The following is an 18,610-nucleotide window of genomic DNA, read 5'->3' on the forward strand; positions in this document are numbered from 1 at the left end:
TCGTTCTAAGGGGTTCTTGTATGTATTTCGACCGAAGTGCAACTGCTCACTCAAACGCAGAAGAAACCACTCGGACCAGAAGTATTAAAAATGTAGAGTTTAATATATATATATCTATTTCTGACATTCTGATCAGGATTGCGGTAGGCTTCACAGTACAGACTGTGTTGTTCCACTGATATGCTAAGCTGAGGGGAGGGGTGGGGAAGGGAGGGGAGTGACTTACAGGCAAGTTTGTACATAAGTTATGAATGCAGGGCAGCGGCTGTACATCAATGGATATTGTGCACTCATATATAAACCCATTACAGTTTTTTTTCTTAACCAGTTCTTCACATACCTAACATTTCTGCCCCCCTCCCCAGTTTACCCATAACACTGAGCAGTCTTTAAAAAAAAGTGACAAGAATCATGGATTATCAGAAGAGACTAAGTGCATGCATTGCATTGTCACATTCACTCTCTGATCTTGAGAAAAACAAACAAACAAAAAAGGTGGGGAAATGGCAAAGTCAACAGACAGCTTTCTGGGCTCCTTACCAGCAGGTGATGTTTGATTGTATATGCAAATCCTGTCTTGTTTATTCATCATTGTCTCATTTCTGATGTCGTTTATTAGAATACATCATTGAACTGAGCTGCACGCTGAACATCTCTCTAAGGACTTGTGAGACATGAGTATAGCAAATGTCAGATGTCAAAGCTTGTCATTAAACTAGCGAAAGAAAGTCACTGTTTCTGATGGTATGTTTGTAACTGATGCTTTTGATGCTATGCTGAAAGTTGTAGAGTCATGGTACCCAACAAGGGCCCACAGACCCAACACTGTCTACAGATATTTGCTCTAACCGTGTAACCATTGTTCTACTATGTGAAATCAGATTGTATGGTCCGCACTGGTAAAAATGTAAGCCACAGAACATTAGAGGGAGTGTGTTATTGTGGCGACACACAGCCTTAAATGTTCTATTGCTTAATAAATACGACCTGAACATTGTTTAGAATTGTTTAGAATACCAACCGGTGAACCACCTCTGATTCCATAAAAAAACATATTTGGTAAAGAGATAAGAAGTAAATGTAAAGAACTTTTTCAATGGGTAAGGAATAGGATTTTTGAGTGGCTCAGCCGTCTAACGGACTTCCACTTTGGCCTGGGAGTTGCGAGTCAAATCCTCAGCCACGCCACTTCTCTAAATGCGATTCTGTCCAGCACAGACGTCTGTTAGCTGGTGTGGCAGAGCTGGGGACCTGATGCTTTCCTCAGAGCGCGACGGCTGCGCGGTGATGCCTCATCAGCAGAAGTTTGTAATGAGGCGGAGGCTGGCTTTGCATGTATTGGAGGAGACCCTCCTTACCGTCCTAGTGTCGGGAGCATTGCTAGTGCTATGAGGAGTCATGAACGGGTGGGTTTCTTGGCATTGATAAATACGACCTGAACATTGTTTCGAATTTGTGCAGTTGTGAACTACAAGTAGTAGTTTGCTTGAAGGGGTGACGGTGAGCCTGCATTTTCACCTGTTTAAAGTCTGATTTTGTGTTTGTTAAAGTATAGCCAACAGTCAGCAGCAGTTTAGAGTAAAGCATCCGTTGTTATTTAGCAACCGGTTGGCAACTGTTGCTAAACAATCCTTACTGTTGTCAGATATAAGAACACAGTTAGAACTCCTGCCAAACAAACTGTGTAATTAGAAAGAAACTATCTATCTATGTATATAGGCCCACATTCCCCATGGTCCTTCATTGACTTGGCCTGGTACAGCAGTACACAGCAATTACAGCAGCTGTATACAAACACAAGATAATTTCTGGCCTCAGAAATGGCATGCCACTGACTGTGTGATGATAAACTTAGAACTGACCGACAGACATTCACATGTAAATCCCCTCCCTTGGTCCATCGGTATTTGCACAAGCATTCAAAGTGACTGGCAACGGGGACGAATGAACCGCAAAAGGGTCTCAGAAAGAAAGTAAACAAACCATGCGTCTATTGCAGCTGCTAGAAGGTATTGACAAAGCCTTTACCTCAGCGCAGGGTCAGGAGTAAAGGTTCAATCACATTCAGTCACCACTCTTTAATTTTTCAGATGCACACCTGCCTCTTCGTAGAACACTGAAGAAACCAGCACGGACGAAAATAACCTCAAGTACACACGCACACACACACACACACACACACACACACACACACACACACAAAACTCGCCATTAGCTTCAGGACATAAATATCTATTGTGAGGGCACTTGCAATTATCATTGTATAATCACTACAACTATTAAAAAGAGTACTCAGTCACCAATAATCATCATAATAGAAGTAATTGAGAATGCACACTGAGGCATACCATACATTTCAGCAAAGAGGTCCTCTTGTCCCTGAAGTACACTAACGCTCAGTCAAAGAAAGAAAAACAGAGAAGAATAAAAGCCATGACGTTTGGGAATCTTTCAGAGTCAGACTCTTATAGATGGGAATGAAGTAGCACGCTTACGGCCACTTCCCAGTGAGGTTAATAACAGAACAAGTGTAATTGCACTTTCTCATACACCATTCACAGCTTGCCTGCTTTCGTTCGGACGCAACAAACTGCGGAGGCTGTCAGTTTGTGCAGCAGAGTCTTACTGACCAAGCAGATGGTACATCTAACCCACTCAACCCAGTCTTCTTTTGGCTGTAACTTCCCAGCGTTCACCCAGAGTAGGGCTGCACAATATAGAATTTGTTATATTATAAAAAGTGGTTCCAGTGGTTACTGTGAAATTGGTATTGCAAGAGAATGCAGTATGCAATTACGTCATGCATCCAGTCACAATGTTTCATGGAGTGGTGTTAGCATCTTGACCAGTACAAGTTCTGGATGAGTTTAGAATTACCACAGGGCGAATTACCACCCTCTAGCTAAGATTCCCCATTGCATGAGGCTACCAGTGCTGGGAGGGTCGGTGTTTGCACCCGCTTCCTCCAACTGCCATGCTCTTCCAACTGCTGCTAACGCATCACTTCATTAGACAGCTAATTCTAACGGCTAATTCTGTTATGTCAGCTAACAGAAACCCAAACTGGCTAATACTGTGCTAAATGATGGGGGAAGTGGGAGGGCCAGCTCACAAACAAGTGGTCTTCCGATGATAGGACCAACACATAGAAGGTCATATCGCTTGGGACTTTAGGCCAATCTTTAATCACTATATATATTAGCCAATATATTGCAGTAAATGCTGATTCATCAGTGTATCACAATGTATGTGACACTTGCAATATGTAGCAATATAATCAAAGTAGTAGTATTTTGTCTATATTGAACAGACCTAATCCAAAGAGTGAAGGCAGTGAGAGTGAAGGCCCTGTCCACATGTGTCCGGATATATTTCAAAATATGTACCTTGTTCTCCCCGTCTCAAGCACTGTTTCTAAAAATCCCTACATCCACACGGCCCTAAAATGCTTGAATAAGCCAGTCCAGCAGGGGGTATGACACCTCACAAAGTTTAATGTCAAATCCTTCAAAGAAACAGCGTAACAGCCTAAACAGACCTAAGTAAAGTGTGACGCTGGAACAACAAAGATGGGGCAGGACATGAAAATCTTAAAATTGTGAAACTGTGAAAAAACACAATCATTAGTTGGCAACAACTAGGTTAACATTTTGATGTCTGCGTTTTTAAAAAGCTGTGCTTTGCCTGTCCACACGAAAACTTCCAAAAATCTACAACCTGAAGAGCTATTAAAAACCCTGTCCAGGGTGGACAGGAAGCCAGAAATGCAGAAAAAATGTGTTTTTTTCCTTTTCTGTTTTTAAAATAGCCAGACACATGTAGACGGGGCCTGAGATGAATCCTGGTACCTTAGAGGCTGATAATATTGGTTAATGACCTTTTGGGTGGCAGTACCCTGCATCCGAAAACAGGTCAACTGCAATCCAATCCCATCTCCAGTTTGCAGAACTAGTGTACAAATTTGGTCATTCACGGCCCTTGATATTTTATACGTTATGTATTTGTTCTTATGACAAATGATAATGTATTTGTGCAGTATTTCAATGTTATCTTTTTCTATTAAGGCTGTACGAGACCTGAAAGGAAATAAAAGGTTCAGATTTCTGTAGGGTTAAACTCTGCTGAGACTTTTTTTTTTTTAGATATTTCTCATTCATCTTATTACAGTTAGTGTTCATGGCTTACAAAAGTGCAAAAGCTCACTCACTCTCTCTGTGAATCTGGCAACAAGTATTCAGGGACAAAATAATACTCAATTGTCATAGAACGTTATCTCTATACAAGATAAATATGGCATGTCACACATATGAATATAGAATTCATATTTGCCTTTACATCTGTCCTCTCATTAACACGTATCTACAGATCTTTATGTACAGTCCTCGTATTTACACAGAACCTGTCACTAATCTCGAAGTCGTAATAAATGAAGTCTAAACTGGGAGGCACTATATATATATATATATATATATATATATATATATATATATATATATATATATATATATATATGTGTGTGTGTGTGTGTGTGTGTGTGTGTGTGTGTGTGTGTGTTAATGGTTTGACCTCTCTTGACCAGTGGAACTGGTGATTTTTGCAGCTGGTAATGGAGACGAGGGCAGTAAAGGGTACCACTGACCACTGTTTTCCATTTATGTTTTAGAATTAGAGTGAGACAAAACAATATCTACCGTGAGCTCTCGTCTCAGCGTGTCGTTAGTGTGTTACCAACCTTCCGAGAACATATTCACAATGTGCTAGACTGGATGAGTGCACATTTCAGTCTAAATATCTCAGAATCAGAAATTCTGTGGTGGTACTGTCTATGCCAAAGCAGTGGCGTGTGTGTATAGGACTGCGTGCACGTCAGAGAGAGAGAGACAGAGAGACAGAGCTAGAGAGAGGGAGAGAGAGTAAAAGAGCCAAATGAGGCCTCAGCATTGTAAAACTAGACAAATAAAGTTTGCATGCTTTAGGTCTTCAGTTCATCTACAGCAAAAATGACACCATTCTACCTCCTTGGACCCTGTAAAAGATTACGAGCAAGTGCTACCCTCTCTCGCCATGGGGGGCGCTTTGATCTCATGCTTTCCAGCATGAGAATAAGAATATGAGGTTCCTTTAGAGTCAGCAAACACCCTCCTGTGTCCCACTGTATTGCGATTTTAACGTCAGGCTCCAATTGTAAGGCAGAAAGAAAAAAAGCAGAATCGACCAGAGAGAAAACAAGCGTGGCACAACGTCCACAATACACAATAAACTCAATCTGCAACATTCCAATAGTCCTCCGTCCTTGGTTTCTGCTATGGCACAAGTTGTGAGTTGTGTAGATGGTATCACGTATCATATCTACTTATCAGTGAGGAGGTTGGAGCAGGCGTGCGTATGTGTGTGTTGGTAGGGTTTGGAGCGGGATCCAGTTCCAATGGAGGGGTGGGGAAGCAGGGAGAGGAGGGGTAGCTGGTGGAGGCCTGGCAGTTGGCAGGGCCTCAGCAGAAGGTGAGCAGGGCTTGGCAAGGCCTGGCAAGGCTTGGCAGGGCAGGGCAGGGCTGAGGCTGGGCTGCTGCTGCTGGCTGGGCTCAGGGGTTATAGCGTGGTGCTCTGGGACTCCTCCTCGGTCAAGGGCTCCCCCTCTGGAGAGTGGTCAGCCACGGCCATGGAGCTCCGGCAGGGCGCACCCACCCTGAACTCGTCCAGCAGGCTGTCCAGATTGACATTGATGGAGGGGATTTCCAAACTGAAGAGATCTGCTAACATAATGACGGCGATGGCGGTGGAGGTGAAAGCATGAAATGGTTAATGGGTAACAAGCACGACAGACACGGATGGACAGGTAGGGGAAGGATATGGTGATGAGGTTGAGGATGGGTGAAGAAAGACAAGGAGAGAAGAAGGAAGAGCAGGTTCAGTTCGAGGCCCATGTTTGGAGGAAAAGCCAACACGGGATGGTGCAATATAATGCGACTCGCTGAAGGAGAAGGCTGAAAAGAGGGCTTGTTCCCTAACATTCTACACAGGGATGCTGTCACACTGAGCCTTTGGACTCACTGGTTGCTCTAGAGTCGCTCTAGAGTCGTCTTCTGCTGCCCAGGTATGTTTTCTGCTTGCAATTGATTGTAACAGATGAATTCACCAGGTTTTCAACCAAAAACGTTACAGAATCATCTCAGTTCAATTGATATTCACCACAGTGACCAAATACTTTTGACACAGAGACAATGGGATGGGTGTAAAGCGAGGCAGAGGGGACAGTGCGAGTCTCTTAGCTTGATTAGAGTGCAGCTCTCTGAGGAGCCGCCGTATGGTCTGGGTTCTGATTGTAATGACCTCCCCTGTGTAAGAATGAGATGGACACGCACAGCGGAGTCACAGCGAGTGGAAAGGAGAGTGGACTTAAGAATCGCCCTGATAAGGGCCCGGCTCAGAGAGAGGGCGGGGTTTACCTGGGCCCACCCACGCAGTGAGGAGCTGCCACATGGCTGTTAGGGGAGAAGTCTGAGGGGGGGATTGGGAGTGGGGTCAAAAGGGAGGGACAGGATCGTTGCGATGGACTTCGGAAAGCGACGACGTTGGCAATGTGTGTGGGGCCCTCTGGAAGGTCCGTTAAGCCATGCACAGGCCAATCCCAACACCATGCACAGAATAAACACGGACAAAATGAGGCAGCGGCAGACAGCTCCACAAGGAGAGAGAGAGAGAGAGAGAGAGAGAGAGAGAGAGAGAACAGCAGAGGTACCATTCTGGTTCTGAAAGGCCAGAGTCCAGCACAATTTGGTCATTTCACAGCTCACACCTATAAAACCTGGGATGTTGGAATGGAATAGTTTCCAGGGGTTTCATGTTGGCAAAAACCCCAATGAAAATCAGTCCTTTTCAACTTGCAGAAATTCCAAAAACCATGTGTATGTATTTACTGCCTTTTCAATAAGTCACGGTGGAAATAAACAGCCACAGCTGAAGTCTGCTAAGCACATAAGGTGTATGCATGTAAATTTGATACATATCCTCACTGTCACATAAAAAACTTATTTCCCTGAAACACTAACTTTGTAGGAAAAGGAAAAAAAACTCTTAATTTCAGTGGATGTAAAAGTCAGTGTTTTAGTCAGTGTAAGTAATTTTGGAGCATTTCTATTGGTCCATTTATTATGAAATTATAGATTTACATTATGTCCAAAAGTAAAAACTGGCAAAAATAGATATAAATGTTTTTGTGTGACAGTGACGATACTCTATAAATTTAGCTCAATTTTTGCATTTCATATTTATATAATTTTACTCAAAAATGTTATCACCATCAGTTCTGGTAAAATAGCATTCTGCAAATGAAGTCATGCTAAACGGTGGATGCTTCCTTTCAGCTGACGCTATGTATGTTTGGTTGAGTTCTACTGTAGGTGAATTTGATGTGTATTTAAACTTTAGAAGAAATGCAGTATGCGTGGTAAAAAATCCAATCACTATTATACCTGTGGTAAAAATATGACTTTAACATGCTCAGTAGATTTTATCAATAACACTGAATAATGCAATAATTCTGTTGCAAATAACAAAAGGGAAAATTTCCATCCCATCCCTACTGGTAACAAAAACTGCTGTTGAATGAGGTGTGCTTAATAAAGAGAAACCCCCCAAACCAGGCTGGACTAAGGACCTCAAGGACTGGAGCTGGACACCCCTGGTTTAGAGTGTGAGTATGAGAGAGCTGGCGTAATGTACAGAGGGAACAGGCTGCGGGAGGCCCCCAGGCTCAGCCACAGCACCGGGCCCGACGGTGTGAGATGAGGCTACGGCGTGGGGCGCAGCAGTGCAGTAGGTTTCTGGCTTACCCTAAACGTCCCCCTCACACTTAGCCCACACTCAGTGCCTGGCCTCACACAGCTGCAAAGGTGCACGACGATGGCAGGGGACAAAAAAGTCATACATCAATCAGAGTGATCAGGAGAATGACCGACAGACACACCTCAGAGGCTCACATGAGATAACATATAGTCAGTGCCCACACAGCTGCCCACTAGAATGATAACACAGACCACAAGCATTACTTAGCAAACAGAGTCTGACAATAGTGGAGAGATTATCCCGACTGAACATTACGGGTTATACTGCAGGTCCTCGAAGCCTAAGTACATTCCCTTCATGTTCCTTTGTTCAAATGCTTTATGCTACTGTTTCCTCTAAATGCTAAACACTGAGCTGAAAGGCAATTGAATCTAAAGGCACCTCATACTCAGGAGCAATGAACAAAATATGTAGAACGGAAATTGCTTTAGATTTCACAGGGGACCAGGCTCCTCATAGTCCGTCGCCTGCGTAGGACGGTGAGACAGACAGTTTGAGAGAGGGATGCTGTCCTCCCGTTCGTGCTGTTGCCACGGAGACATGTTTACCTGTGGACATGCTCTCCCCGGGGGACAATCCGTCCAGCAGGCCCTGCTCCATGGGCTGGGGGGCGGTGGGGGGGATAGTGGGCGGCTGCGGAGGGGGCAGGCTGGGTCTCTGCCGGGGCTTGGGGGTGGGCCGCGACTTGGTGAGCGTACCGGTCAGAGACGGGGGAGAGGACAGGGAATGGGGCGCCCCAAGTGGGGCCTGCCCTGGGGAAGAGGCGGGCGCGTGCCCCGGGGGGCAGCCCAGACCGTATGGGGAAGGGGTACTCGGGGGAGTGGGGGACAGGCTGACCGGCGACGGCTGACCTGTGGACTGGTCTGACATCCCCCCTGACTGGCCGTACGGAACCTTGGGCGGCACGGGGGCTAGCTTCTTCGAGGCTGCCAAGAAAGAGAGAGAAAGAAGAAAAAATAAGGGTCAGATTCACAGACGGTTCTTCTCAGGGCCACACATCGCTTTCTTTTTATTAATGGGTACAGATTTAGTTAAATTGTATTGATCAGATTAAAGGAATAGTTTTTAAAAGAATTTAATGTCATTTCCCCCCTTATCATAAATGTAGCTGATCAGCCAAGTCAAGACTTGTTTTTTTTTCTGGGCTTGAGAGACTGTGACATACACCATCATCTGACTTCACACCCCGGCCATCAATAATTGCATTGTTGGGCTTCCCTATATATATGTCCTATATTGCACTTAAATATGTGTCAATATAGCCTGAGCATGTTTTCAGCACACAGGAGAAAGGCTACATCTATATTTAACCCAGAACCAAAACTCCAATCAAAAGATCTAAGTTATGGCACCTTGCTCTAATAACTTATCTTTGGCCCTGCACGAAATGACAGAAAAAAAAAAAAACATTTATAAATTTCTGGTCAAGCATTTGCAGACTAATTTTGTTCTTGCTGTGGTTTGGCAGATCTTGCTATTGTTCAACCCCCTATAAATCATACAGTCTTAAAATAATAAGGTTTACGCTGTTAAGCTAGCAAACAAACTGCTGTTACTGAAGCCTATTATTGTTACTGGGTTATTTGATTAGGGAATATATTCTGTGCACTGATATAGTACACCATCTACACATTAGGGTTTGCCTTTGTGCATGGTAAAGAGATTTAAAGCTATGCTGAAAAGTTTATTTTTGTTTTAATGCGCATGTATTAATGGGGATGAAACTGGTGACAGTCTAAGTCCAGTGCATGGAAGTGCATAGCATCTTCCACTGTAAACCTAAGAAGCAAATTTCAGATACAAACAAGTCTTGGAGAATCGACTGCATTCGGGATAAACAAAGAACTGCTGAATATAAAATTGAATATTTTAAGCTTAAATGTTTTTGGAAAGAATAAATCATGGCACACACCTTTGCGCAGGGTGTGTGGGCTGTGCTCAGCCGAGTGGGGCGACTGGCTGTTGCTCTGCTGGCCGCCTACAGGGGGCACTGTTGGTCCTGTCACCTGCACAGCCTTATGGCCGATCACAGGCGAGAGCTCCTTGCTCTTCAGAGTGCTGAGGAGAGACAGAAACGTGACGGCCTGCCAACGACCTACACCCACCATGCCGTAATGAGGAAGAGTGCACAAGGACTACTCATGCTGCTTGCACAAAGCTTATTCCGCCTCCTTGCAAAAAAAATATGGTCAAATGGATATGTGGATAGGTTGATGACTGCCAATTATGTAAAATTATGAAAAATTTATACATTGTGCACATTGTTTAAAACACTTGCATTTTGACGTCACAACTCATTTGCCATTGTCCTTAAAGGCAACATCAAAAAAAGACTAGACCTTCAAGACATAAGAGGGTGGATTTACACTGAATGTCTTTCTCACGTGCGTCAGCAGGAGGGGAATAGAGTGTCCTTGTGCAGACCAGCCGCCCACCAACCCACCCACAACTGTACCACACATACACACACTGACAAAACTATCTTTATCTATAATACAACTGGGTATGTGGAGGCTCTTCTTCACACTGACAGGTCTACGTTAGTGCCCAGTTTGCTACAGCTATAGCTGTGAGAACGGCTTAATCTCTGGAATTCTTTGAGCTCTACATGGAGAACATCTGAATGAGGACTCATGGAAGGAGATGGGGGGGAGGGAGACTATCAGGCAAGCTTGTTCTCAGACACAGAGAATACAATCAGGATAATGGCTCATGCTGCCTTGCTTCTAATAACTCTTATTGGGGGATCTTACATTGCCGACCGCAGGAGAAAACGCTAGCATACTGCATCCTTCTGACATTGCCACAACCTCTACATCAACCTGAGGGACGGTCGCACCAGAACCAGTGTTATCTAGGGATGTCCCTATCAATTATATTAGGATTAATCTAGCAATTAATCAAGTATTAATCAAGTAATCAGTTTTAAACACCACAAGGCCAACCAATGACTTAATGAAACAATTAAAAAATTTAACTGATACACAAAACACTAAGTACCAATAAAGCACATACATATACATGTCCATCATGTTCTGCCTTCAACCGCAAAAGGGTAAAACACGCATTATCTCACAAGATGCCAACTAATCCTTTTTGATGTACATTTTAATCTGCTTTGTAATTGTGAAATTTTGTAGCAATCCTAGTGTAGTTATGAATGCCTTTCCTTCCTCTATTACATGTTTGGTTTACACATACACATAAATACACACAGTACAGTGAAAAAGCTTTCTTTAGACCTGAATTTCGGCACTGATGACTCATAAAATGTGGTCTGATCGTTATCTAAGTTACAATTAATGTCATACACTATATAACTAATAACACAAACAGTTGTTCTATTCATGTCTCGTTTTGAGCACAGTAAGAAATCATCCAGGCTAGAAATCATTGCAGGCTAGAAAAAGTAAGTAATGTTTGTGTTAACGACTTCTCAAATAGCTAAAAGGCAAAAAGTGCATACTGAGAAATGAGACCTAAATTCTGGGACTCACATATGCTTTGCCCATTGAATAGATACACACAAAGCCTGATTACTGACATATATGTTCAAGAAATATCAGATAGTGTGACCCATGTCTCGATGCAATCAACTTTCAGCAGACCACAAAAGACGTGTTATAGAGATGGATGAAGCTGAAAAATGCTGCCTGGATGTACATGATTCCAAGGATAAACAGTCTACAAATGGAAAAAAGTCAGGACTGCTGCTTCTCTCCCCAAGGGTGGGCATCATGTTAAAATCATGCCAAGACCACAACTGGCAATCTCAAAAGAGGTGATAAAAAGGTAAATATAGGGAAACAGCAAAAAACCTACTTTAAAAGACTCTAAAAACTGCAAAAACCTTCATGTGCCCACCGTCAGATAAGATAAGATAATCCTTTATTAGTCCCACAGTGGGGATATTCTCATCTAGAAAAAAACACTGAACATGAATATGGTGTTCATACAAAGAAATCACAAATGAAGCCACTGCTGTCCCATTTGCCCAAGGCCACCTAGATGTTCCACAATGCTTCTGGGAAAATGTAGTATGGACAGTCAAGACGAAGGTGGATAACTCCAAGAGAACTGCATACCAACACCAAATCCTCATCAAACTCTGAGGCATGGTGGAGGGAGCATTGTGGTTTGGGGATGTTTTGCTGCCTCAGGGCCTGGATGCCTTGCAAGTACTGAGGGAACAATGAATTTAAAGGTGTAATTAAATGTTTTACAGGAGAATGTAAAGGCAGCAGTTTATGACCTTAGGCCTTGGGTCATTTATTTTCATGTAACAAGTTAAAGACCAAAAGCACACAAGTAAAGCTTAAGGAACGGTTGAGAAAAGTTTTGGATTGGTCAAGTCAGAGTCCTTAACCCTACTGAGCTGCTGGGCATGACTTGGAGAGTAAATTGTCCCAGAAATATTGATAAACATCTGCAGGGAGAAATGGTCCAATATCCCTCCTCAATGTTGTGTAAATCTTCTTTGCAGCCACAGGAATTAGTTGACAAAGGCCATTGATGCAAAAAGGGGGTTCTGCAGGTTATTAAATTCAAGGGCTCACTTTTTTCAAGCCTGCACTGTTGATTTTTACCTGATATGCCTAACAAAAGACATGCACAGTACAAAACCACATTTTTGAGTAATCAATGCAGAAAATCAGGTAATTCCAAAGAGTGCAATTACTTTTCCATTTACTAGCCCGGTAACTGTATATTTAAATACCTATTTATTTTGACAGTATATATTTACTTGCTCAGACACTAATAATATCAATCCAATAAGTGATTGCATGTATGTCAATAGCGATTTCTAGGAATTCATCAGCAAATACCTGGTTTGGATAAAGAATCTTTCATTAAGGACATCAAGGAGAAATCAGCAACCAAAATGTGAGTACTTCTAGCTCAGACCATGTCAGACGTCTACTGCATTACTCGCGGCTTGAATTTATTCTAAAGTCAAATGTAGCACAGAGACACTATGGTCCAGATGAACCGTTTGCTGAGGTGCATAGGACTTTTGCATTGTACTGTAACGAGGAAGGGAGGGCATTAGGAAGTGAATAGGTTTTTTTACTTGACGTGAGCAATATATACCATCTTTATTGCTTCAGCACACTGCCCAAATGCAATTCTGGGGGAATATATATAAATACATATTGACCTTGAGCTCCAGAGGACTTTCATTTCACCTTTTTTTTTTTACCATGCATCAATATCTTTCTAACTGCACACAGCCAGAAAGGCAGCCATGACAGGCGAATGCAACTCGCGATGTGCCAATAAATACATTCATATGCAGCTATATAACCATATGCAGGGTTATCCATGTATTTATTTCTAATCTATGGCAGGATCCACTTTCTCTAAAAGCCAGTAACATCCTCAGTTGCTAGGCAACCCTCGTGAGAGGCTTCCCTGGACAACGAGAATGTTACAGAATCTGAAGTATGGCATTGAAGAGAGCACTACGAGCATAATAATAGAAATAAAAGAGGGTGAAGAAAATGAGAAGTTAAAAAGAATAGAGCCAGCGTGGAAACTCCGGCAGCCCTGCTGGCCATTCCAGTGTGTAGCTGAGGCAGGGTAGGTGCTCCAGATGTAAAGGGTACTTCTTCAAGTATTCAGTACAGATCTGGAGACAAAAGCTACTGGTTGTACTACAGCCTTGGGCACTAACTGGAATCCTCTAGTGCAGTGGTCCACATGATATTTTAACACTGAGGGGCATAACATCTAACTCATCCTCATTTAGGAGGTAAAAAGCTGTTTAGTCTTAATTTATATTGTCTATGAAATATAAATATTTAATATATAAAATAAAATTTTACTACAATACTACAATTAACTAGGCAACTTTGCTAGCTTTTCTAAAGCTTCAGCCTTAAAGCTCTTAAGCATAACAGACCCCCTGCCCTACATATAGTGATTTTCTGATTCCACACTACCCTCAACTCAGAAAGGGCTGTACTACCCTTTCTGCAGAATATATGAATGATGGGTAAGCACTAAAATGGGTATTGCAAAGGGTCCTTTAGTACCAGGACACATCATTTTTGTTTGGGAACCACTGATCTAGGGTGCCTACATTAAGAAGCTTCAATATGAAGCAAATATTTGTTATACTTTGTTCTAAAGACGACTAAAGGACCATGTGCAGACCACTGCTCTAGTGGTACCATGCCAAGAGTAGGTACAAAGTTCTGTAGAGGTAAGTATTAGCCACTGTATATCTACCCACTTTCGCTGGATTTGTTTATCCAACCCAGTGATTCTCAGGCTTAGTGTTTGGACCTTAGCTCTGGACGGGCACAGGCATGTGGGTATTTACCTAGTCAGCCTGGGGGGTCCTCGCTCGCGGGCACATGGGCAGGCGGCCCACGGAGGGGGGCCGGAGGAGGGGAGGCTAGGGGGGTTTCCGAGTGCAACCTCGTGGCGGGTCAGCACCAGGGGCGTTTTAACGTAGAGTGGGGAGGCGTTTGCATCGGGCGGGACGGCATGCGGCGGGTCGCACACGGGGCCGTGTTTGGGGAAGTGCAGGCAGCTGGGCTTGGGGTTGGAGTTGATGTCGAGAGAGGAGGAGGAGGAAGAGGAAGAGGAGGAGGGTGGAGGCAGCTGAGGCTGGGGCAAGGGCAGGGGATGAGCAGGGGGGCCAAAGCCGGACCAACGTAAGGGAGGGGAGTCGGGGGGCTGGGATTCTGGGCCTGGGGCTACGGGGCGTGCACAGGGAGGGGGCTTGGGGTAGAAGTGTTGAGGGCCGTGAGGGGTGCAGGAAGTGGAAGAGGAGGAAGGGTAAGGAGGGGGCGGCCGCTCCTCCCCGTGGGGCGCATAGGCATGAGAGGGGTCCGGCCGGTGGGGCGACACCTCGTCCGAGCTGCAGATGTTGGGAAACAATAAAAGAGCAGACACAGAGAGAGAAAGAGAGAGAGCTCTAGTAACTGCACAACGGACACGGATGACAGCACTAGACAAAAAGTGGATTCGTCAGCTCCAGCTTCGGTTATTGTGCTCGCTAACTAGTACAGGACAGTTCTACTTACATTCAGTTATTAAGCTTGCAAAAAAATGAAAGAAAAAAGAACTGTGGCAGTGTTTCTGTTAATGTGTTTGTCAAGCTGTGATGTAATTCAAGTCAGTTCAGTTGCGGGACGATGATAAAGAAGCGTAGCGCACAGGAAGCCTGATAAGAAGCCAAAGCAAAGAATAAAAAAAAAATAAAATAAAAAAAGGGGGGGCAGGGCTGAGCATTAGCATTCAGATTCCACTAAAGAATAAAAACAGCACAGAAAATACTGCATTAAAAAAGAAAAAGAAAAAAGCACTCTCTGATGAGCTGAGAATGACCTTGTGTCTGCGCACTGCACCAAGTCCAGAACCTTTTTTTTCCCATTTAAACAGCCAAGCTCGGCTCTGAACATCACAGGGAGTTTGCGTTTGGTGAATAATTCAGAAAGCAATGCTTTTTAAGTCCCCATATTCTCTCTCTCTCTCTCTCTAGCGGAAGAAGGAGCTAGCACTGAAATGCTAGCGCTAGCACATTGGCCTGGTCCAGCTCCTAAACCCAGAGCAGTTGAACACAGACACAAAACCCTTTCATAGCCTGAAAGAGTCACGGAGAGGGAAGGAGCGAGTCAGCCAGACCTACAGCCATCACAAATCCAGAGTGCAAGGCAGTTTAGCCACAGGATGATGGTGACGACCAATGGGACAGCACAGATGAAGAAGCGAGTGGGTTATATAGAACAAGTCATCGGTCCGATCGTAGCTCATGAAATGAAATGACGGTTAAGCCACAGCATGGGTTCTATTCATACACTTCCACATGGCACACCTAATGTCAACTAACACTCCTACCAATCTGCAAAGTGTTCACCACATCAATACAGTGACTGTAAAAATGTAGAAGCATTGAGAGAGACTGGATTTAGATGAGTAGGTATATCAGAAAACAGAACATTTAAGTGTTGCAAATATTTAGATGTTTGAACAGGAGTGTCCCATTCAGGTCCGCAACGGTTCTATGAGCATTTCCCTGCTCAAGTACATGAATCAGGCACGTTTGAGCAGGGAAGCTCCCAAACATTGCTGGAGTCAGGCCCTTCAGGTAAGCGTTCCAATTCCTGACAGCAACAAAGACACTCAAGACTTCTCCTCTACATTTAGCCTTGGAGGAATCTCCATCATGAAGGGCACTCGACTTGCAAAAGAGGCGATTGAACTTTCTACCACCTTAAACTGTCTGTTTGACTCAACAGTCTGAAAGACTTTCGGTGCCAGGTTTAAAATGCCTTTCAACTCTTCATCACAACTCCATTTCAAGAGGCTACCACCACAGGTAAAACCTATCCTTAGAAATAAATGCACAAGAACTGATCAGCCATAACATTAACACCACCCGCCTGATACTGAGTAGGCCCTTGTGCTGCCACAACAGATCTGACCATTCGAACCATAGGCTCCACAAGACCTTTGAAGACATCCTGTGGTATCTGGAATTAAGACATTAGCAGTACATCCTTTAAGTCCTGTAAGTTGTGAGGTGGGGCCTTCACAGATCACATCAATGAGTCTTAGCTACCATGACCCTATTGCTGGTTCACTAGTTGTCTTTTCTTGGACCAATTTTTGTCTGTACTGGCCCCCAATTTGGCTAGACATCACAATTTGGTTCTTGTCAAAGTGTCTCAGATTCGTATGCTTGCCCATTTTTCCTGCTTTCAACACATCACTTTCAGGAACTGACAGTTCACTTGCTGCCTAATATATCTCAGCCCGTGACAGATGCCACTGTAGATGATAATAATCAATGTTTTTACTACACAAGTCCAAGTGGTACTAATATTATGGCTGATTGAAGTATATATTTAGCTAATGTTTCATCGTGTCTGCGTATATCAAGATTAAGTCATTTCAGCAAACCAGAATAAAAAGTTAGCTAGTAAAAACACTAGCTTAGCTTACCCCGACAATAGCATAATCCATTACCCAGCTAAATACAGATAAAACCGCTGAGGCATCAATACGTCAATATGACTGTCCACATTTGCAGGTGCTGATGTTTATTCTTTCTGTAAACTTACCATGCATTTCCTTCGGTAAGTGGATACTCCTGTTACGTAAGTATGACAAATACGAAGTACAAAAACGGTACAGGGGAAATGAGCAAGAGAAAATACATGGAACCAGAGCTGGACATCCCTGTGTGTGTCAGAGTATACACACCTAGCTTAAAGAGTTGCAGTGATGATGGTGGAGATTAGAGTGAGGATGATTAAGATAATAAAGAGGAACCCGCTTACCCGGCCCGGTCTGCTGGAGGAGGGGTAGGGATGGGGGAGATGGCTAGCTCCCCGCCTTGCTCAGAGAGGAGTGTGTCTGCAGGCGAACCGGGCGGCTGTGCGCTTGGTGGGGTGGACGAGGCTTTCCGAGCCAGAGTAGATGCACCTTTTCCCTTTACCCAGGATGTGTCCATCACCCTTACCCCCATACTACACCCACACAGAGAGCAAACACAGTCAGCCACTCACAACGTCCAACAGGTGAAAGATATTAAATGAGCAATTTGGAAGAAATTCGAATTAACGAACCCCAAATATAGTCAATTAGAAGATATTTGTTTATTGTCCAAAGAGCTGGAATAACAAGGCTACTGTAAATAACTAGAAATGAAAACTTGCAGCACTTAGCAACATGCAAACTTGACTCAGACCACAGTGAGTAATTAATCTCAAATATGCTTGTTTATGTGGTTTCAGGTACTCTACAACACAATATTATCAATAAACCTGGTGAACTTGGGTGAACCCGCATTACAAGGCCACTATTTCAGTGGTTTGGCGGTTAGAGCACTGGGCTACTATTTACATGGTTGTGGGTTTAATCCCACCGAACTTTGCTGCAGTACTATTCTTCCACTTTAGATGTTGGAAATTCCCAAAAAGAATTTGACTGCAATCAGCTAGAAGAACCTTAATGAGGTCAAGTACTGATGTTAAATAATTAGTTCTGATTCACTTCCGCCACTCCAACTCATATTGAAGTTACTGAATGGGCTCCATCAGTTTCACTGCTCCACAGTCCAAATTTAGGGAGCTCTATACTGCAATAGCTGACACTTGGCATTTGGGTGTAGTTAACAGTGTAGTTTATCAGTCTTAAAAGGGTATGAGCAGCAGTTAGCTGGTGCGGCTGAGCTGGAGTACCCCGGATCTTTTCTCTGAGCATGTCGGCTGCCCGGCGATGCCGCACTGGCAGCAGTTTGAAAAGAGGTGGTGGCTGTCTTCACACTGCTGTGAGGATTGCACCATTGCAAAACTAAAGAGGCAAACTTTGCACAGCAAACACACCCAGTCTGATCAACCACATTTGGGGCAAGAAAAAAAACATATGTTTGATTTTCCTCCAAACAATTGCTTTGAAATGCTTCATGCATTTTCATATAATGACAGAAGTTGTGTTTATTATATGAGAGATTGGAGGAGAGGAGTCTAACAGTACCTTTGTATTTTCCTAATGCTGCATTGGTAAGGACAGAGGAATGAAGGTTAGATGTCAGATTAAAAGGGCTTGAGTCACAGTGCATTCATAGTCCAACTGGGCTGGCAGAGTAGGTTAGAGAGCCACGATGCAGGCAGAGGAGGACTGCTGGAGAGAATGGATGAATGAATGGTGGGGTGAGAATGGGACGTTAAAGGAACAGATAAGATCTCCGGATATGGCATTTGTCTCCTTGCGTGTTTAAGATGGTAGTAGCTTCAGGCTCCTGCAGATGGCG

The 18,610-nt window shown here is 43.7% G+C and overlaps 1 protein-coding gene across 10 annotated transcripts in view; it reads right to left on the bottom strand.

The window, feature by feature from the left end:
• Nucleotides 1-82: 82 nt before the first annotated feature.
• Nucleotides 83-18,610, bottom strand: part of arhgap44a (Rho GTPase activating protein 44a) — a 67,754-nt gene continuing 49,226 nt past the window's right edge. The window contains exons 17-23 of one of the 10 annotated variants that reach the window (XM_072694386.1): nucleotides 18,334-18,351; nucleotides 17,136-17,324; nucleotides 14,168-14,710; nucleotides 9,755-9,900; nucleotides 8,694-8,768; nucleotides 7,830-7,881; nucleotides 5,663-5,750 (exon numbers count right to left, since the gene is read on the bottom strand). In XM_072694386.1, the coding sequence (XP_072550487.1) occupies nucleotides 7,874-7,881; nucleotides 8,694-8,768; nucleotides 9,755-9,900; nucleotides 14,168-14,710; nucleotides 17,136-17,324; nucleotides 18,334-18,351 (979 nt within the window). In that variant the 3' untranslated portion in view covers nucleotides 5,663-5,750; nucleotides 7,830-7,873. Of the gene's footprint in view, nucleotides 5,751-7,829; nucleotides 7,882-8,390; nucleotides 8,769-9,754; nucleotides 9,901-14,167; nucleotides 14,711-17,135; nucleotides 17,325-18,333; nucleotides 18,352-18,610 lie in introns of all 10 variants that reach the window. The other 9 variants (XM_072694381.1, XM_072694382.1, XM_072694385.1 and 6 more) reach the window with 9 other exon arrangements.

Source organism: Salminus brasiliensis, chromosome 12 (genome assembly GCF_030463535.1).
Source record: "Salminus brasiliensis chromosome 12, fSalBra1.hap2, whole genome shotgun sequence".
NCBI classification, from domain to species: domain Eukaryota; kingdom Metazoa; phylum Chordata; class Actinopteri; order Characiformes; family Bryconidae; genus Salminus; species Salminus brasiliensis.